This window comes from Rousettus aegyptiacus, unplaced genomic scaffold (assembly GCF_014176215.1).
Source record: "Rousettus aegyptiacus isolate mRouAeg1 unplaced genomic scaffold, mRouAeg1.p scaffold_m13_p_1, whole genome shotgun sequence".
Classification (NCBI taxonomy): Eukaryota; Metazoa; Chordata; class Mammalia; order Chiroptera; family Pteropodidae; genus Rousettus; species Rousettus aegyptiacus.
In genome coordinates this window covers 157,922,403-157,945,038 of record NW_023416284.1, presented here as the reverse complement: position 1 = coordinate 157,945,038, position 22,636 = coordinate 157,922,403, and the positions used below count along the sequence as shown (strand labels likewise).

The window sequence follows — 22,636 nt, the reverse complement described above, 5'->3', positions numbered from 1 at the left end:
TTTTTGGCTTTGTTTTGATCATAAAACATGAGTATAACTTGAATAGCAAAACATAGACTTAAAATAGAATATCATTTAATTGTTAGACAAAAATGATAGGCATAGCATACCATGAGTGCTCCCCTGAGTGAACCTTTGATATCTGAGAAATCGATTTTTTATTTAGTAATTAAATAAGCTTTGATTATATACTAGAATCTAATTGCATTATCAAGCTTGCATATTTTTATGAGATCACACAAAGTCTTTCTATTTGTTGTGTAACAGATTCTTACCTCATTTGTAGATTTTTAAAATGTATTTAAACTGTAACATGAAGAGTTATCATTGGAATTAAATCATCTTGGTTCATGTGTGTTATGTACTCAGGTTCACCTATGAATTCTTTTGTCATTTAGGTTAAGTGCTACAAGTATTGGCCTGATGATACTGAAGTTTATGGTGACTTTAAAGTAACTTGTGTAGAAATGGAACCACTTGCTGAATATGTAGTTAGGACATTCACACTGGAAAGGGTAAGTACCCTAGAGTTCTATTAAAAAATATATGCGCTGAAACTTTTTTTCTCTTAAAATCTGTCAAGGTTTGTTTCTATGATGCCACGAATCTATTCATACATTCATTTATTCCACAAATATTTATTTGAGAGCATACCATGTGTCAAGAATGTTTCTGAACTTTGGGACTCATTAAATCCCTATTCTTGTGGAGCTAAGGGGAGAGCTAAGTCTGTTAAGGGGAGACAGGAATTAAAAATTAATAAATAAATACATCATATATTACAAAAATTACTATGGGGAAAAATAATGTTGAGAATGGAAGTTGGGAATATCGCCAAAGTAGAAGAAAGAATGGTTTACAATTTTAAAAGGATGATAAGGAAAGGACTCATCGAGAAAGAAACATAGAAATAAAGGCCTGAAGGAAGTGAGGGAGTGAGTGGTGTAATTATATCTCAGGGATGAGTTCTATCTCAGGGAACAGTATTTATGATGAAGAAAAGACTCATTTCAGAGACCCTGAGAAATGAGTATTCCTGCCGTAGTGAGAAAAAGCCAGGAGTCTGGGGTGTTCAGAGGTGGGAAAGAAGTATGAGATGAAATCAGAGAAATCACAGAGCCAGATAAGTGAGTCCTTGCAAGCCATTAGATGATTTTAATTTAAAAGTAAGGTAGCCATTGAAGCTTATGAGCCTACGAGTAAGTAATATGGCCTGACTTTTATTTTTAACAGAATCAGAAAGACTAAAGCAGAGTGGAAAGTGTAAGAATGCTCAAGTGTAGGATATGGAAGCAATGAAATTCGTTATTGCAGATACCATTGTTGCATATATACCTTTGTATATCTACAGAGCTTTAAAATATTGGTGTCCTTTGACCAAGAATCTTACCTTCTATGAATCTATCCTAAGACATATATTTAAAATATAAGAACTTCATTTATAGTCTTGGAAAATTATAGATAACCATAAATGTCCGGCATTAGAAAGATATATACATCTATGATCTGGAAATACCATTCTTTAGAAATGATATAATTATTTTACCAACATTAAATATAATTAGCAGAAATATTAAATGGAAAGTAGCATTATACAGAACAACATGATTATGATTATCACAACTCTAAAACAGGTAAGGAAGTTTCTTAGATAAGTCAAGTAGAATAAAATAAGCAGAGATATATGAGATATCAGAAAAAGAACCATCAAGCTTAATTTAACGAAAAAGATTATAGAATATGCATTCTTCTTGTAAGTTCATGAAGCTTTTATAAAAATCAGTCCTGAACTTAGTTATAAAATAAACCTGAATATATAACAAAAAGTATAGATGCTTCCAAAATTCAACAGAGAATAACAAATCACTGACTCTTGACCCCACAAATTAGACTCTTAGAAATCACCAAAGCCTCTTCTGAATAATCCTAAAATGAACAAGTACCTCTAAACTTATACTCTAACAGTAAATTCTTTTTTAATGCTTATAGCACTTGGTCTTCTTGGGTGATCTCCCATCCAAGTACTAACCAGGCCCGACCCTGACAATCAATAATTTTATATGAAAATTTCTCACAAGTTGTTCTCTAAGAAAAATGCATACTGTAAGCGATTTCTATTTTGAAAGGTAGTCTAGTTCATGTGGCAAATCATTAAACTAGAAAACGAAAAACCCAATAAACAAAGGAAAAATTAAATATAAAACAAACATAAACAAAAAAGAATAAATTAAATAAAAAAGCAAGTTCCTTGAAAAGGTCAGTAAAATAACTAAACTGCTGTCAATTCTGAATGAGGAACAATCAAAGCAAAATATGCAGCATTAGAAAATTCAAAAAGGCTATAACGTCAGTTATACTTGCTATTAAGAAAGTTATAAAAAATATTATGTATAAACTCGAAATATAAATTTTAGTCTCATTTGCTATTATTCTAGCAAATAATAACAATTTGAACCAAGAAGAATTAGAAACCTGAATAGACGATAGAAAAAAATAGAACAATTGTTAAAATTTACCATAAAAATCACACTGTGGTTTTATAGTTAAGGTTCATTAACTTTTAAAGAATTGCTAATCCTATGTTAAACTAGGCCATAGAAAACCATTAAAACCAACTAAATATATTTTAAAAAGCTAACATAGCTATGATGACAGAACTAGATAAAGAAGCTCTTCTCTCTGTCTCTTAATCTCGATCTCTGTCTAATCTCCCTTTATCTCTGCCTCTCCCAAGTGTCTGTGCTTACACATTGCAAACGACTTACATTTAAGAACATTTTGAAAAACCTTCAGAATAATATATTGAAAATTCGAATTCAGAACTGAATAAAGGAAAAATCACATGACCCATCATGATTGTTTTCTAAGAAGGCAAGAATATTATAACTGTAGTAGGATATTTCATTATGTCAGTGCATTAAAAGAGCAAAACCCTGTAGTTTTATTAGTAGATGCTGTAGTGCACTTAATTTTGTTCAAAAACATATGTAATAAATAATACTCTAATTATGTTGGGAAGATAAGGAGACTCCCTAAACATGATAAAGGCAATTCAACAATAACTGGCAGCGCAACATGTCGAGGAGTGAAAAACTAAAGACGTTGCTGTTATAATCATGCATGTGATATGAATAATTATTCTCACTAGTATTTAACATTTTAGGAAACTCCGTCGAATAAAATAAAATAACAAAAGGAATAAACTGCATAACTGTTGGAAAATAAAAAAATTATTTTAAAATGAAATAATTTTATACCAAGAAAACTAGAGATAATATATTTTAAATGGAACTAATAGTCATGTATTGAAGTGATTAACTCAAGATAAATATTCATAAATCCTAGCTTTTATGTTAGCCAATAAACAGAGGGTAGACATTAAAAATATATTTCACAAAAATAAAAAATTCTAAAGCATTTAAGAATATATTTAACAAGAAAGATACAGGTCCTAGGTGAATATAAAGTGTATTGAAATACATAAAATGAAATGTGACTAAATGGAGACATATGATGTGCCCCAGAATGGGAAAACTTGTTCTTAATACTATATTATGTATTTAATGCAATACTAATTGGAACATCATTGAGTTTTTATTTTTAATTTTTTTGTTATTGTTTAGAACAGGAAAAGAGCAATTTTTTAAAAACCATGTATTTGAAAATGACTCAGGAAGATTTAAATAAAAAGAATGATAATGGACCATGTGCTGCCAGGTATTAAAATTTGCTTAAAAGAGAAGGCCCTTTAGCAACTCCAGTAAAAGGATTACTATAGAGAAGATGAATTAATTGTCTAAAATCAGGTCTTAGAACAATTGATGGCCTTTCTCACAAGAGCTGACTTCAAAGGTAGTAACATGTGATTTTATTATTTGCATGATTTGACAGTGGAGTTTGTCACTGGCACTATTTTAATTACTTGTTAAACCCTGCTTTCTATAGGGTCTTATACTAGAAACTGAAATTATAAAGAAAAATAAGACACGGTCACTGGCTTCCAAGGCTTTGGTAATATTGTTCTATACAGGATGGAATCTAAAAATAAGCTTTTTGAATGTGTTTCCTTTATTTTATGCAGTTTTCTACCTATTCTGAGTGAACAACTGAGATAGCTCACAGTTAAGTTGGAATTATATAGATTATAACGGGTTTAGTGGGGTTTTGGGGGGGGGTTGGTTTGTTTGTTTGGTATTATTGTTTTGCTTTTGTTTTTATTTTATTTTATTTTTGTTTTTTTGCTACAAATGTGGATTCTGAAAAATAAATTCTGCAGTACTTCATCTATGCTCTCCAAGCAATCTACGGGCTTCTTTACCAGAAAAGAGGAAAAAGATTTGAGATGTCCATTTAAAGATTTCTCTTAAATTAACCAATTGAAGAGAGCACAATAATGGATATTTCACTTCTTTCATTTTCTACTTTTGTTACTATAAATAGTTCTCTGTGTGCTGAATTACTTGAGTTAAGAAAAATAGTCTGCCCAAAAAACAGTTTAGCTGTCCGTACATTTTTATAAACCAATCTAGAGTAGCACTGTTCTGGAAAATCTCTACATGCTATGCTTCGAAACCATTTTCAACATGGATAAGCAAGGCATTAAAATCTCTTTGTGAGGTAAGAAGCTAGAAAGTTGCTTTTATACACCACTTGAGAACTCAGTGCATTGGGTCAATAGGGCAGCATTTTAGCTTTCCCATTTCTTCTTTTTCCCCTAATAATTTTATGTGTTGTCATTCCCAGTAAGGAACAAACTGTCAGAGTAAATAAAATTTACTCAGACTTATAAAACTGAGCAACCCTTCTACTTTTCTTTCTTTGGCAGTTGTCTAACAATAAAGGTAAGATTCTAAGCCATGTCAGGCCAGCATCCTTTTTCAGAAAAAGCATGATCGTGGTAAATTTTTTATTTTTAGTTTTTTATTGTCAGTCAGGTCTTATAACTATGACTATGCTTTAATGACTTTATTTTGGACTATTTGAAAACATTCCTTCACATATTTGCACAGAGGGGATACAATGAGATCCGTGAAGTTAAGCAGTTCCATTTCACCGGCTGGCCTGACCATGGAGTGCCCTACCATGCTACCGGGCTTCTTTCCTTTATCCGGCGAGTCAAGTTCTCCAACCCTCCCAGTGCTGGCCCCATCGTTGTCCACTGCAGGTGAGTGATGGTCCAAATGGTCCTGACAGTGTACAGCTAACTTTTTTAAAGTATCGAGATAAGGCATTTAAGTATAAAAACTAATGCATGCTTACAGAATTCCAGCTCATATGTATTACAGATAAAGTAAAACAGCAATAAAATAAAAGTTAGTCATAAGAAGAATATAAAATGAACTTAAGAAATAAATACATTCATACTAATGTGCGTAGCGTTGTCCACAACTGTGAATGTAGAAACTGTTTTTTAGTGGCAACATCCATGTTTTTGGTTTTGGGGGTGATTATTTTTATTGCTTTTGCAAATCCCATATTGTATGGAATGGTAGGTTGAAATAGAGATTTCTTGCCAATCTAGTAAATTCCCAATAGAATCTCAGCTTTTAAAATTAAATTTGAGACATACAGAGTTACTAAATGGCCTATATTGTAAGAATTTGTACTATAAAACAGCTATTTAAGAATTTTTTTAAAGACATCCATCAGAGGACCTTGAAAACTATATCAGTGAAATCCAGCAAATATATGCCAGAAAAACTAGAATATTATATCCAGACTTTCTTCTGATTAGAAACTTGTCTTAAAACAAGCATTCAGAGACACTGAAAGCAAATTACGTGGCCTCATTTTGAGATGTGGATAGAAAAATATATACTAAATCTGAAAAGCTTGTTTCCTAAATGCTGCACAACATTCTCAGATACTGTCTCCTCCAAGCTACATAACAGTTTGTATGTAAGCATTTTTTTTCTCTTTCTGAAAATCCAACCTATTCAGAATTTAAACGACTATATATAAAAGGAGAGGAAAAAACCCACAAAGTAAGTCATCCTATAAGGATCAGATACTGTGTACCCTGAAAAAAAAAAAATCTTCAATTCAGCCCTGAAGAAATCTGATCTACTCTTCAATTACTTTCCTGTCTCAAACCTTGGGAGCAGTGATTCGAGAGATGGCAGACAAAAAATAAAGAAAAAGAAAAGGAAAAGAAATAGAGATAGCTACAGTATTTTTTACTTAAATTTCTTAAAAGAACAGTGAGTTCAAGAAAAGTAACCAAATCTGGACAGCAAAGAAATAATGTTAATAATCTATTCATTTTGAAAAGAGATAAATAGGTTTTCGATTCAGGGGTGTCTTGACTTATCATAGATGTTTACTTTCCTTTGAATTACTTGCTTCACAAGTGCTCCAAGATTCTTAGGTACTCTCTTGAAGCAGAAATGTCATTTTCTACTTAGACTCAGGTATCTTTGAATTTATGGAAAAGAAAAAGCTAACTACAAAGGGAATTCCCCCCCCACCCCCCACACCCCGCCAAATTCCCAACTGTATCTTGTTCCATTGACTTCTGTATATAAAATTGGAGAAGCACTCCCAAGGGGTAAAATATCAACAGTACATTATGATTCAAATTCTGAATTAAATACCATAAGACAGTGACTATCTTAGTGATCTGTTAAGAATTATATTCTATACTTGACAATTCATTTTCACTTTTCCCTCAGATCACCATTCAGAAATATTCTTTCTGCTATTGGTCTCCTCCCCATTGATAACCAATCATTTTCTTCCCCACCCTCACCGTTAGCATTTCCTCCTGCATTGTGACTCCACAGATTTCCCATTTAAAGATTATGAAATTAACATTATTTTGCCTTGGTATTTATAAGGTCTGTCTAAAAGAGCCAGCAGTCTTATTTTTGCCTGAGGACCCACACCAACATGTGTATTAAGGTCTTTAAGTTGGTGTTAAATTTTAAAGCATGAATCCACCCCTCAATCAATTCTATCAGCTAGAAATAATGTGTATTCGATTTACATAAACTGAAGACTATGTAAAAAGAGCTATGGAACTTAAATGATACACATACATTATTTTCAAAACACAATTTGATTTAGAAAGTTATGTTCTCTAATTTGGAACTCCTATTCCAATCTTCAGTTTATACTAAAGCAGATACTCTGCATGAAGTTTTTTGTACGTTAATAAAAGTATTTGTACAATATACACAAAATATGTGGTCTTGTGCTTTGTTAAATTAATTTAATTCTACCTCTCTGAAAGTCAGAAGGATCTTTTTTTAAGGTTGTATAGACAAGCTTCCTACAATTCTTTAGATTTGTTTAATTTTTTTCAGTGCTGGTGCTGGACGAACTGGCTGTTACATTGTGATTGATATCATGCTGGACATGGCTGAAAGAGAGGGTGTTGTTGACATCTACAACTGTGTCAAAGCCTTAAGATCTCGTCGTATCAATATGGTCCAGACAGAGGTATGTCGATTTGTTGATTTAGCTCCAGTGCAGTTTTTTTTTTTTTTAGCCTTTTCAAATGTTTTTCAAAACAAAGGAGTCAATGTTTTTCACATAGAATTAATATTAGTTCATTAACTCACATAGGAAAATTGCTATTTTTATTAATATTTCCACATAGAGAAAATTCTCTGTATTCTTCACCTTTGATGACAGATAACTTTTATTAACATAGTATGAAGATTTTCTTTTGCTTTCCTTTGATAGGAACAGTACATTTTTATTCATGATGCCATTTTAGAAGCCTGCTTATGTGGAGAAACTGCCATACCTGTCTGTGAATTTAAAGCTGCATATTTTGATATGATCAGAATAGACTCCCAGACTAACTCTTCTCATCTCAAAGATGAATTTCAGGTATTTACATTTCTAGGGCTTCTTTTATGAGCAACTTATTTCAATTTGTTCTGAGCATTATTAATTCTTCTAAGGAAGGTCTTTTAAGTCAAATGTATAACCTTTGACCCAATTTTAAGAATAATATAATACCTGTCTCTTATTATACTTATTATGGAGTCACGTTTCTATTAATGAGTTCATATCTGCTATATCATGAAGAGCAAATGAGTTCAGACTCAGGGAAGAGTATGGGGAAAAGGTGTCATAAAATTCAAATTTAGTGGTGATTTATGTATATTTACAACCTTCTTTTTATGCAGTTCTAGTGGATTTTAGCCTCCTGTGTTGCTCAAAATATGTGATCAGGCACATTAATAATAATAGCTGAAGTCTGTGCTAAAAAATTGTTTCTAAAAACCCCTAAATGTTTACACTGTCCTTAAAACATCTGTGAAGGTATGTGATTATGAAAATCAGAAGTGCCTCTATAAACTTAATACTTTGATTCTTTACCCAGTGCTCTTTCCAGCATGCCACAGCATATCTCTAAATATAGTATCCCAAAATGTTATTCTAAATTATAGTTTCCACCTTTGATGATGGGTTATTATCATGAGACACTCTGATTACATTATCTTTGGTTAGACTATGAATTTTGCAGATAGCTGTGTTGTTTAGCATCCCTTTTGTTATTGTTGTTGTTTTTGTTTGTTTGTTTGTTTTGGGCACTTCTCAAGCTTTATTAGCTTTACAGAGTCTTTATCAGCCTATTATAGTGGCAAATGTCATTGCCTTGTACAAATTCTTCACTTTTACTTGGCCTCCGAAATACTTAATGAGTCTGTGTTGTGCTATTAAATGGATCACTGTTTTTTAACCTGGGTTCCCTTTTCTTTTTAGACCTTGAATTCAGTCACCCCTCGACTACAAGCTGAAGACTGCAGTATAGCATGCCTGCCAAGGAACCATGATAAGAACCGTTTCATGGACATGCTGCCACCTGACAGATGTCTGCCTTTTTTAATTACAATTGATGGCGAGAGTAGTAACTACATCAATGCTGCTCTTATGGATGTAAGAGACTGCTCTTTTTGTTAGTGTAAAGTGTCATGAAAAGCTACATAATGCAGTGAACACTGGCTAGTTTTCTTTTCAAGAAAATTAAAATGCCCTAAAAGGGAAAATTTGAAACTTTCATTTAAGTACAATTTTTGTTGGAGAATGATTTTTAATTTCCCCAACCGAGATTCTTAGGAACTCTAAGTTTTAGACTTTATTTTGAGTTTGGAGCTTGATTGTCAATGATTATATTCTGAAAAGGAAATATCTTCATGTGAGATTTCTCATCATAATTATTTTCACAAAAGAAAATCATGTTTATCTACTCTAAATAGAGTTAGAAAGGAATTTTAAAAACCACAGAACATCATACCTTTCTGGAGTTGTGTTAATTTGGAAAACTTTTATCTCTGACATTTAATGTTCCAGTAATTTAAAGCTAACTTATTTTATTAGCCATTAGTTAATAGAGACTATAAGTAACTAGGGAAGACATAAAAGCTATCATGTTAACACATTCATCACTATGAGGAACTGACATGCCCCACTCTAATCTTCAGAAATTGTAGATGGAAGAGCAATCACTCAGCAAGGAAAGAGTTTAAAATTATGTCTTTAGCTACCTTGCTTTAGTTACCTTGGGAAGAAGCAAGAGCTCTCTCAAGGTTTAGAATCCTTTTAAATAGTTTATCACCTTCTTTCACCAACATTTCTAGTTTTTCCCCTTTAGCCTTTGTAAACATAGCAAGGAGAAATTAAAAGTCAATCATTCCTTCGCAACTAACAGTGTAGCTTTCTAAGTTCTTGCTCTTATTGCATTTTCCAGAATTAGCTTCTGATACAGAGACTCAAGAAAACCCAAATTCCAATTCTATAATTAGTCTTTTGGGCAGTTACTTTGCTCCTTTTATGCTGCAGAGTCGAATAATCTAAAGGCAAGCTCGACTACCATCCTTGCTGTGACCAGTCTTGCCTCACCATTAATCATGTTCACGGAAATTCCATTGGAGTCTCATTGTACCATTTCTTCCCATTTTAGTGGTCTAGAAAGGCTAATATACTAAATACAGAGTGAAAACACGAGATCGTTTTGCTTCTGAGTCTAGATTTAGAGTGAAAACAGGGCATGTAAAAAAAGGAAAAAAATATTGATCCTCATGGAGGATCTTAACCTCAAAAAGTTCTTTAGTTTCTTCTTTTGTATTTGACCTGTATTTACTTTTCTCAACAAAGTAAAACTTAAATTCTTGAACTTCTGTTGAGACATCCAAGTCTTATCATCAGATTGACTGATTATTGGTTCCAATACACTCCAGTTGTCCAGATCTGTTGTTCCATGCCTGTGCAGCAATCTGGCTCCATCGCCATATGAAGCTATTATGTCTTATCAGTCCTACACTGAAGTATATTGAATCTGCTTGTACAACCGATTGCACATTTTAAGTTCTTATGTTTCTCCATCTACCTTGTTTCTTCACAGAGCTACAGGCAACCAGCCGCTTTCATCGTCACACAGTACCCTCTGCCAAACACTGTGAAGGATTTCTGGAGATTAGTGTATGATTATGGCTGTACTTCCATTGTGATGTTAAATGAAGTCGACTTGTCACAGGTTAATGGCCATGGGTTGCTTCTGCGTATTTATGCACAACTTAATAACATAGTAATAAAATGCTAAAATCTGCTTTGTACCACCCTACTTAGAAAAAATTATGCTTTGTCTTTCAAAACATTCATCATCTAGGGCTGCCCTCAGTACTGGCCAGAAGAAGGGATGCTACGATATGGCCCTATACAAGTGGAATGTATGTCTTGTTCAATGGATTGTGATGTGATAAACCGGATTTTTAGGATATGCAACCTAACAAGAGTAAGTCATTGTTTAGTCATTCTAACAGAGCTGATTCAGAGTAAGTGGATTATAACCATGATGGGATATAATTCCATTCAGACAACATGAAGAGTAGAATTAATAAGCATTACATAACCAGTTCCAAAGTTACTAATCATGTTATGCCTTAATATTAGTACAAAAATGCTCTCTAAAAACAGGAAAGCAGAAATTCTCAAAACTAAGTTTACTGGTCAATTACTGGACTAATGTGTTCCATCTGAAAATCTAGATTCAGATACACTGGCTTAATTGAGTTTGATGTCTGGATGTGGCTGCCGAGCACATGTAGATGTTATCTCCCAGATGACTACATGTTTTAATTGTATTGACATCCAGTTCAGACAGGCATGCAGTTAAAAAAATAAGAATATAATAATAATAATAATAATAATGGCAAAGAAGACACTTTACCTCAGGAGGAAAGGCTATGTTGGATCAGCCATTATAGAAAGGCTCCATGTCACTGTTCCAAGTCCTGCATATAAAGGAAAACCCGAGGCATGAAGGAAAGGTAAATCACAGACATCATTGATTATTGTCGCACCAACAATTCTTTCTTTATAAATGTCCTAACACTTCACTCTGTCCATCTATGGCTAGAACCAGTTCTGCTACCACTGTGCCCTTCCCCAGGAGCAGAGTAGCAACTGTGTCCTTCAGGACTCTTTCTTTTCCTGACCCTTTATGTGCTTTGTGCTAAATGAGAAATTAAGTTTGGTGTCTTCTTTTCTTCAAAAACAAAAAAACAAAAATTATTAATAAAAAGTCTTTAGATTATGTAACCAAGTAGCAAGCAGAATTTGAAAAGAAAACATTAGTAATTTCTAGGAAATTATTCTTTTTTAAAGAGAAAGATTGCCCCTTTTTTTGAGAGTAGCAGCTCTATGTATATGTATTATTTTAATTGTGTGATAGGATTGTCATAGTTTAGTGTTTCTCATATCAAAATGGCCATATGCATGTCTGGTTAATAAGTCTATATGTATATAACTCTAAACAGAAGATAAAATCCTATCCAATTCTATTGCTCATTTTAGTGGAGAAAAAATGATAACTTCAATCATGTCATAATATTCATGCATATCTTAGATGTTAATTTAAATGAAATCTCATTATGTCTGCACATCTGTTACATTATGTTCTAGTAATATTTTAGCTGCGAAATCATAACTGCTAAACTAAGAAAGTAAAACTTGTCTGTTAATTGAGCCATTTATATGAAAAATATTGTGAAAAAAGGAACTAAAATCAGTGTTACTTTTTTTTTTTTGTCAGCATATATGTTTGTTTATCCTCCTCTGTGTTCGGTGTTCTGGTCCTTATTAGTGCAAGATTTTTTTTTTTTTCTGTTCCTGATCTCATGATTTAATGTCATTAATTTCATCAGATTTTTCGTTGTACTAGGTAGGTCCTCATTCTACCAAAGGTGCATGAGCCCTTGCTGTGTGGAGCTTCAGTTCTGATTCTCCACAACACAGAATCCTCTTATATTGCATATTCTTCCTCAACATTTTTTATTTAAGGATTTTAAGGTTTTATTTATTCTATAATTCTATTCTTCAAACAGTATTTTTCTTGGTTGGAGTTGTACAGAGTGCAGGATAAAAAGAGAAATTTCTCTGTCCTTAAGGAATTTATACTTTATCAGGGAAGGCAAGTGTTAAATAATTATATAATCATTTATTTACAAGTATGAGTAATTTGATAGAGAAAAAATACAGAATACAAAGTGTTTGGATGATCTGAACTAGCTGGGTGATCAGAGAAAGACTTCTTTGAGGTAGTGGTATTTAAGTCAAAATTTGAGGAATCAGTAGAAGTTATTTGGGGGTGGGATAACCAACTATCCTGGTTTACAGAGGACAGAGAGGTGTCCAGGACCCAAGTTTCATTGCTGAGACCAGAAAAGTCCTAGGCAAACCAAAGACATTAGTCACTATTTGCAGTTGAGAAGGACAAACACGAAAGAAATATTCAAGACAAAAGGGAGTATATGTATGGAGTCCTCAAGACAGGAAATTATTGATAAATGCATTGAAAGAAGGCCAACGCGTGTGGAATTTGAACAGTGTGTTTTAGAGTAAAGGGATTTGGGGGAAGGAGGGGGGGCCAGATTATGTAAAGATTTTTAAGTCATGGTAGCAATTTGGATTCTATGCTAAGATCATTTGGAAGCCATTAAAGCAGAAGATGACAAGGTCAAATTTGCATTTCAAAATAAGAATGATGTCTGAAGTAAGAATGATTTGGAAAGAGATCAAAGTTTATTCAGGGAGATCAACCAGGAGATAATTACCATAACTTGTGATTGGGAGTGCAGTGATGTCATTGGTGATAAAGAAATGAATTTGAAAGTTATTTAAGAAATATAAACATAGAAATTGATTATTGGATAGCAGATGTAAGGGAGAAGCTTATAATAAGGATAATTCTCATGTTTCTTGCTTCTATAACTTATAATGTTTCTGCATTGGCATATATATATTCAGGATTTATAATCTCAATCCAATGTAAATGTCATTTATATCATGGTGTTAATTGGTATGAACCTTTGACTTTTTAGTAAAATTTCTAGTACCAACTTACAAAGAAATACTTTTTTCTCCACAGCCACAGGAAGGTTATCTGATGGTACAGCAGTTTCAATATCTAGGATGGGCTTCTCATCGAGAAGTGCCTGGGTCCAAACGATCATTTTTGAAACTGATACTGCAGGTAGAAAAATGGCAGGAGGAATGCGAAGAAGGGGAAGGCCGGACGATCATCCACTGCCTGTGAGTGTGGCAGCTTAACTTGGCCGTTGGGGGGAGCCGTGTATTTCCTCATTAGCCTTCACATTTTTATGCTAAAGATACCTGACTCACATCTTAACCTTTATAGATATTCAAACAAACTTCCTGTCTCATAACTCTATAATTAACTGCTAACTTTAATTTTTGTATGTGTTTAAACATTGATTATTTAAACCCTTTTAAACACTACTCTGAACCACTTTTTTGATTTACACAGTCTACAAATCTATCAAAATCTCAAAGTATCTAGGTTGGGACAATCTATGCCTGTAGTATATTCCTAAACACAAATTACTGAGCTAACATGCTCCTCCTCACATGTCCTTTCTCTCTGTCCTGTTCCTGTCCCCATACCTGCACACATATGAAGCAAAATTATACATAAATCGACAAAAATTAAAAAGGTAATGTTTTCTTTTCCCAGACTTGCATAATTGTGTGACCTATGGTCACCAAAAGCTTCACTCTAAAATGCCTTTGCTTTCTTTGGTTTCAGAAATGGTGGCGGGCGAAGTGGCATGTTCTGTGCTATAGGAATTGTTGTCGAAATGGTGAAACGGCAAAATGTTGTCGATGTGTTTCATGCGGTCAAGACACTAAGAAACAGTAAGCCCAACATGGTGGAAGCCCCGGTGAGTCAGTTTTAGAGGTAGAAAGGAGGAGTATAGTAATCAGTCAGTCATTTACCTACTTGTGATTCTACTTAAATGCATATAGGGAATCAGATATGTAAATGGATCTTTGTGGGGACTTTCCTGCCTAATGATGAATTTCTAAGTGTCCCCATCTACCTAAACTGCTAATAATGAAAAAAATTATTCTCACTTAATTTAGAAAATGTATAGGTTTTTTTCCCCCATTATGAACAATAACAGGGAAAAATGCTACAGTAATTTGGTAAATGGGTCTATAATAAGAATAAATCCTGCTATCTTTTTTATTTTATTTATTCTTTGTTCATATTATTCTTGTTTATTTTTATTTCTTAAAGCATATTGAGTTAACTGGTAAAACTAATCTGATGGATACACTCATAAATTACATCAGCACTTTAGATACCCAATGTTTTTAAAGTACAACTGAAATTTATTTTACTCATTATATATAATTCTTTATTTCTGGTCAAATTATAACATGTTAAGCTTTTGTCATTGACAAATTTCAACTTTTACCAATTATAGAGCATAGTTCATATGATGCTACCTGAATTTGCCAGGGCTCATAATAGCAGAACATAGCTTACGAAGTAAGAGCGGATAGGTATGTGTATGTGGGAGTGCATCTGGGTGAAGCTGTATGAAGAATAAGAAAGAAAGTTAAGCTTCTCTAGCAACTGTCACTTCTAAAGAGAGATGTCTGTGGGTTACACATATGTGCATGGTGGGATAGAGTCAGGAGGAGCTCTGTAGTTCATGCTCACAGAAAAGTAAAACAGAAAAACCAAGGCATCATTGTTGCTTGCCCTACATTTATCAAGATGATCAGATAACTAAAATGAGCAATTCAATAAACCTTTAAAGTATTTTCACCACTTCCTGCTCATGGATTGTTCACACAAGAGGCGCATTGCTTCCTGAGACAAAATCTGAAGTTACATTTATACTCTTTCACTTTTAAGAGTGATAACAGACTTTTTCCCCTTCTACAAGTCCTCAAACCCCCTCTACTATTCTAGAACAATCCAAAGAGATAACTTTTCCTTTAATTCATGTCCCATGCATCCTGACGAAACTCACCACCCTTCGATTTGTGTTTAATCGGCATTAATTATTAGTCCAGCATGCTATTGACGTAAACTGACAAGTTTGGTAAGGAAATTTAGGGTATAAACCAAATTACTAGAGACTGATTAAAAAGATATAACCACTTTCAAGCAATTTTTGGTTCTTCAGATGCACTTGTCACAGTGGTAGGCTAATTTAAATCACATCTACTTGATAATTAAGGTAGGATTGATAAAGACCTCTTAGGGAAAGTTTTATTACCCTTAGTTTATTGCTGGAGACACCTGGAAGTTTGTTTTAGAAATATGAGTTTAACGTTATTCTTCAGTTCAGCCTGAATTTTACCTACTTGGATTAAATTGGGAATTGTTTAAAGAGTTAGATATTATCACTCATAATTTATGATACAGTCTCTGAATTTTTCTAAATTCTTTGTAATGAAGCAACACAATGGACTCACAGGGAAGGCAGTTTAAATTCAAAATTTTTGTCATCATCCAAATTGTCTTAAATATATAAAGGCACCAGAAATAAATTTTCAGATATAAATAAACTCGAAAAATTTTAAGAATCACTAACCATTTTGAGAAATTTACTTGAATACTCTGATGAGCCAACAACTGTCAAAATTAAGAATTTGGAATTGTGAAGTGGCGGTTTGAAATGACGTTTTTTTTTTTTTTCTACTAAGGAAAAATATTTGAAGTGTGGACAATTTTTGTGTGTGTTCACTGTAGTATTATTTATAATAGAAGGAAATGCAATCTAATAATCAAATAATCGATATGTTAGACTTTTATATAATATTAAGAGGTTAAATAGTGTGAAAAAGTTATGTTACACAAAAATGATAAAATATGAAATTATATCCTCAGATATATGTATCCAACTATATTTATTCTAAAGTAATTATTATTTCGATTGCACATTTAAAAACCGAAGAAAAATTAAGGTGGCATTTTAATAACAACTTTGTTTTCTGATAATAGAATTACAGAAAATCTTTGTATTTTTCTATGGTGGAAAATTTTTCTGTATTGATCAGGTATTACTATTATAATCACCTTTAAAAATGCTGTAGATTTAAAAAATTTGATAGAAAATATAAAGCAAAAACAACATATCTTTTTACATCTAATTTCTTTTTCTTAAACAGCAATCATTAGACTCAAATGTAAAATATGTATGCACAAATATTCAACTTATATATGGAAAAAATAATTTGTAATTCCTGAATAATCTAAACTGTTTGCCAAGTATTAACTTGGTAGCTATTATTCACCATTAGTCTCCTCTTTCTTAACTTTCCTCATCCCTTTTGTGTTAATATCTTTCAGGAGCAGTACCGTTTCTGCTATGATGTAGCTTTGGAATACCTGGAGTCATCTTAGTTGGGTGGGACTTCAGCATCCAAACAGAAATCTGTTCATCTGTTGAGCCAGCAGCTGTTGTACCTGTTACACCTGTGCAGAAAGATTTTAATGTGGGGGGTGGGAGACTTTTACATTCGAGAGGTGAAAGTATTTTTCTTATGAAGTTGTGTATCTTAATAAAAAGGACTCAGTTTCTATGACTGTATGAAAGCATCAACATTTCGTGCCACATAAATTATATTTAATAAGAACCAGAATCAAATGAGAACTTATCAGTGTTTGTATAGTGAATATGCAGCCTTTTCTCTCCTGATTTGGGTAGAGCAGCCACCACATGTTGCATGAATTAATACTTTCTATGTGGCATTTTTCTCCCTTTTTAAAATAAAAGATGTTAAATCTTTAAAGGAAGAAGAAAGAAAATCTGTGCTAATTCATAGTAAAGTTCATTTTTTTTTAACATGTTTCAAGCGTAGCAGATCTCTATATAAATATATAAATATATATAACTGGCTTATTTTCTTTTAATGTGCAATGATGGCTGGATCATTTAAAGTTCTTTTTAGGAAAAAAAAAAAAAAACATAAGCCAAAGACTCAAGTGTAAATATGTCTATATGGAGAAAGCACATTATATTTATTGGTTACTGACATTCCTTTTTTCATGGCTAAAATACCACCATTACGCAGTCATTTTTTTTTCCTGAAGAAAGCTTTTTCTTTCCCTAAAATCAATTGTAAACAATTTTTGTAGGTTATTTTTTGTATGTTTTAGCGTAAGTAGAGGATTAACTTTTTATTCATAAACCAGGAAGCAATGTTCTTTTTAGTGATTCTCTTGTGTACATGCTTGTGAATTAAATTTACGTAAAACACCTTGGCAATTGGGTCTTTTAATATAGGACCAAATTAAAACATTTCTCTGAAAATATATAATTTTTCACAGTTTCATTAGGTAAATAAATAATGGTTTGGTGATCATACATGAGAATTTGAACACATACAAAGGCCTTGCTCGTGACATGCGCAGTGTTGAACATAGCCTTTAAGCATCATTTAAATTTTAAAGGAATTAATCTTTTCAGCCTATGACCAAGCACTGGTCAAGCAAACAAAATTGCAACATTTATGCTTTCATGGTCAAGTTTTAGCAAACTGTAAACTGTCAAGGTGATAAAATGTTTCTTTTGATGTTTACATGCACAAGCTTTAGGTTCTGACCACAGAAAAGTGTGAACAAATCAATGCCAGATTCCTGTTTGTGCATTGTCATGGGATTCTCAAGTGAACCTTTTTTAAGTGTAGTCTTGTTCACATGCTCCCTGTAGCTGTAACTTCACATCATCAGCTTGCAGTTTGTTATTGACTAAAGCATTCCAGTATCCTCTTTCTAGATTGCCAATACATGACATGGTGCTTATAAAGATTTAATTAAAGTAAGAGTGAATAAAGTTTTTTATAATTACAAGTTATGGTTTGCATATCATTTTCTCCTAATTTCCATGTCTTCACTCTCAAATAAATAGCCTATTCTCATTGACACAAATAGACCATAAAAATTCTATTAGAATAAAACTAATGTCTAAGCACTAATTTCTTTAATTTTAAGCTCTAAAATTGAATTTAAAGTCTATATGAGAGTGGAGAGAAGAAAGCCCAGGGGACTGATATCAGTTGTTTTCTGAGTTTTTATTTATACACGAAGTCAACAAATTCAAATCTGAGTCTGACTTAGCATCTCACTCTCTTCCACCAAATAAATTTGGCACTTTATTCTTTATTGTTTTTTACTTTTTTAAAATTCGTTTTAGTTACATAGTACAAAGACTAGAAACTTATATAATTTATGAAGTGTTCCCCTGATTACTTTAGCAGCCATCTGGCACTACACACAACCATTACAATAATATTGACTACATACCTATGCTATACACTCTAAATCCCAGGGAATGTTTTGTAACTATTAATTTGTACTTTATACCTTTACCTTTTTCACCCAGCCTCCCAAACCCACTCCCCTCTGGCAAGTACTAGTTTATTCTCTGTTATCTGTAAGCCTGTTTTTGTTTAGTTTGTTCTTTTGTTTCTTATTCCTCATATAAATGAAATATGGTATTTATCTTTCTCTAACTTATTTCACAGAGCATAATACCCTCTAGGTCCATCCATGTTCTTGTAAATGGTAAAATTTCATTTATCTTATGGCTGAGTAATATTCCATCGCTTATATGTACTATAACTTCTTTATCTAGTATTCTATTGATGAGCACTTAGGTTGCTTCCATATCTTGGCTATTGAGAGTAGCACTGCCATGCACATAGGAGTGCATAGATCCTTCCAAACTACCGTTTCAGTTTTTGGGGGTGGTAAATACCTAGAAGTGCAATTGCTGGGTCAAAAGGTAGTTCTATTCTCAATTTTTTGAAGAATCTCCAAACTGTTTTCCATAGTGGCTGTACCAGTTTGCAATCCCACCAACAGTGTATGATGGTTCTCTTTTTTTAATGTTTCGTGAACAGATCTTTTACTTCCTTGGTTAATGTGATTTCTAGGAATTTTATTGTTTTTGTTGCAATTGTAAATGGGATTGTTTTCTTAATTTCTCTTTCTGAGAGTTCATCACTGGTGTATAAAAATGCAACCGACTTCCAAATATTAATTTTGTATCCAGCTACTTTAATGATTTCATTTAACAGGGCTTACGGTTTTTTAGGGGAATCTTTAGGGTTCTCTATATATGGTATCATGTCATCTGCAAATAATGACAGTTTTTCTTCTTCCTTTCCAATTTGGGTGCCTTTTAGTTCTTTTTCTTGCCTCATTGCTGTAGCTAAGACTTCAGTACTATGTTGAATAGAAGTGGTGAAAGTAGGCATCCTTGTCTTGTTCCTGACCTCAAGGAAAAGGCTTTTAGCCTTTCCCCTTTGAGTATGATGTTAACTGTAGATGTGTTATATATGGCCTTTATTATGTTGAGGTTGCTCCCTCTATTCCCACTTTGCTGAGAGTTTTTATCATAAATGGATGCTGGATTTTGTCAAATGATTTTTCTGCCTCTATTAACGTGATCATGAGTTTTAACCTTAATTTTTTAATGTGGCGTATTATGGTAATTGATTTGTGAATATTAGACCAAACTTGCATCCCAGAAATAAATCTCACTTGATCGTAGTGTATAATCTTTTTTAAGTATACTGAATTTGGTTTGCTAATATTTTGTTAAGGATTTTTGCATCTATGTTCATCAGGAATATTGGCCCATAAATTGCTTTTTTGGTAATGTCTTTGTCTGGTTTTGGAATCAGGGTAATAGTGGCCTCACAAATTGAGCTTGGGATCCTTTTCTCCTATTGAATTTTTTGGAATAGTTTGAGAAGTATAGCTGTTAATTCTTTGAATGTTTGGTAAAATTGACCTGTGAAGCCATCTATCTGGTCCAGGACTTTGGGGAGTTTTCTGTTGAGTTTTTTGATTACTGATTCAGTTTTGTTAGTAGTGACCAGTCAATTCAGATTTTCTGTTTCTTCTTGACTTAGTCTTGGATGATTTTATGTTTCTAAGAATATACCCATTTCTTCCAGATTGTTCAATTTATTGGCATATAATTGCTTGAAGTATTTTCTTATGATCCTTTTTATTTTTGTGGAGTCTGTCGTTACTTCTCTTCTTTCATTTCTGATTTTATTTATTTAGGTCTTCTCTTTTTTTCTTGATGAGTCTGGTTAAAAGATTATCAATTTTGTTTATCCTTTCAAAGAACCAGCTCTTGGTTTCGCTGTATTGTTTTTCTAGACTCTATTTTGTTTATATCTGCTTTAATCTTTATTATTTCTTTCCTTCTGCTCACTTTGGGATTTATTTGCTGTTCTTTTTCTAGTTCTTATAAGTGTAAGGTTAGATTGTTTGAGCTTTTTGTTTGTTCGTTTCTTGAGGTAGGCCTGTAGGACTATGAATTTCCCTGAGTGCTGCTTTCTCTATGTCCCATACATTTCGAGTCTTTGTGTTTTCATTTTCATTTGTCTCAAGGTATCTTTGGTTTCTTCCTTGATCTGCTCATTACTCCATTCATTGCTTAGTAGCATGTTATTTAACCTCCATGTATTTTCTACTTTTTTCTTGTAGTTGATTTCTAGTTTCATACCATTGCGGTCAGAGAAGACATTCGATATGAAGTTAATTTTCTTAAATTTATTGAGACTTGTTTTGTGGTCTAACATGTAGTCTATTCTGGAAAATGTTTCGTGTGCACTTGAGAAGAAATTCTGCTGCTTTGAGGTTAAATGCTCTGAAAATATCTATTAAATCCATCTGGTCTAGTGTGACACTTAAGGCTACTGTTTTCTTGATTTCTGTCTGGAAAATTTATCTATTGGTGTATTAAAGTCTCCCACTATTGAGAGTATTACTGTCGATCTCTCCCTTTATGTTAGTCAATAATTGCTTTATATATGAAGGTGCTCCTATTTGGGGTACATATATGTTTACTAGGGTTATATCCTCTTGTATTGATCCCTTTATCATTATGTAATACCCTTCTTTGTCTCGTATTATTGCCTTTGTTTTCAAGTTTATTTTGTCTGATACAGGCATTGCTACCCTAGCTTTTTTTTTTTTCCATTTCCATTGCGTGAAATATCTTCTTCCATCCTTTATTTTCAGTCTGTGTGTGTCATTTGACCTAAAGTAAGAAATCAGCTAATATTCCTATGGGAGTATCCTTGTAAGTAACTAGCTGCCTTTTTCTTGCTGCTTTTGAGATTTTTTGTATTTAGTCTTTGGCATTTTAATGATGGCATGTCTTGGTGGATACATCTTATTTGGGATTCTTTGCAGTTCCTGGACTCATATGTCTATCTCCTTCACTGGGTTAGGGAAATTTTCTGTCATTAGTTCTTCCAGTAGATTCTCAATGCCCTGTTGTCTCTCTTCTCTGATATCCTTAGGATGCAGATGTTGGTATGTTTGATATTGTTCCAGAGGTCTCTTAACTTTCCTCAATTTTTTTTTTTTGATTCTTTTCTCTTGTTGCTATTCTGATTAGGTGTTTTCTGATACTTTGTCTTCCAACTTATTGATTCAATCCTTGCTTCATATAATCTACTGTTGATTGCTTCTAGTATATTCTTCATTTCTTATTGTATTCTTCATTTCTGACTGGTTCTTTTTATGGTTTCTATGTCCTTTTTTATGCTTACTATCCCTCTGTTGAAGTCTTCACTGAGATCATCCACTCTTCCCCTAAGTTATTTGAGTATCCTTATAACCATTGTATTGAACTCTGTCTCTAGTAGGTTCCTTGACTCTAGTTCATTTAGTTTTTTATCTGGAGTTTTCTTCTGTTGTTTCAACTGTGACATATTTCTTTGTTTTCTCATTTAGGTTGCCTCTCTGTTTGTTTTTATGTATTAGGAATATTTGTTATGTCTTCCAGCTTTGGCTAAGTGGCCTGTATGGCCCAGTGGCACAGTCTCTCTGATCACCTGCACCAGGTGCTCTGTGCACGTTCATTGTATGGGTTGTGCATATTTTTTTGTTGTAGCCAATCCTTGATTGCTATTAGCATATCAGTGGTCGAGACTGACTCTTGAGCTGACTGGCTGTGGGGATTGTGTTGGGTATAATAGGGTAGGAGCCATTATGCGGGGGCTGACCCCACAAAGTGGGATTCACCCCTGCAGGCTCATGTACCTGTTGAGACCACTCTTTGGATGTACCACTTATGGGGCTAGTCAGGTAGTGCTCTGTCGTGGTCTGACATCAGCCTCCCATTGAATTGGTTCTGGGACCCCTTGGGAGATACTTCCATGTAGGTCAAGGTCAACTGCTGCCTTTTATTTTTCGGGGCTACCTGGTTGGAGCTATAAAGCAATAAAGCAATCCATGGAATGGTTGCTGCCTGAGCTGGATCTGGAGGCAAGTAGACGAGACCATTCTGTGAGCTGAGGTTGGTTACCCCCAGGGGCTGCTCAGCAAATG

The 22,636-nt window shown here is 33.4% G+C and overlaps 1 protein-coding gene across 9 annotated transcripts in view; it reads left to right on the top strand.

Moving 5' to 3' along the window:
• PTPRK (protein tyrosine phosphatase receptor type K) overlaps positions 1-18,127 on the top strand; it is a 474,269-nt gene extending 456,142 nt beyond the window's left edge. For 5 of the 9 annotated variants that reach the window (XM_016157097.2, XM_036221605.1, XM_016157106.2 and 2 more), the window contains 10 exons: positions 399-515; positions 5,010-5,164; positions 7,305-7,440; positions 7,687-7,836; positions 8,719-8,892; positions 10,358-10,489; positions 10,622-10,747; positions 13,382-13,545; positions 14,060-14,195; positions 16,625-16,873. In XM_016157097.2, coding sequence (XP_016012583.1) covers positions 399-515; positions 5,010-5,164; positions 7,305-7,440; positions 7,687-7,836; positions 8,719-8,892; positions 10,358-10,489; positions 10,622-10,747; positions 13,382-13,545; positions 14,060-14,195; positions 16,625-16,678 — 1,344 coding nt within the window. In that variant the 3' untranslated portion in view covers positions 16,679-16,873. Of the gene's footprint in view, positions 1-398; positions 516-5,009; positions 5,165-7,304; positions 7,441-7,686; positions 7,837-8,718; positions 8,893-10,357; positions 10,490-10,621; positions 10,748-13,381; positions 13,546-14,059; positions 14,196-16,624 lie in introns of all 9 variants that reach the window. The other 4 variants (XM_016157109.2, XM_016157107.2, XM_016157105.2 and 1 more) reach the window with 3 other exon arrangements.
• The last annotated feature ends 4,509 nt before the right edge of the window (positions 18,128-22,636 follow it).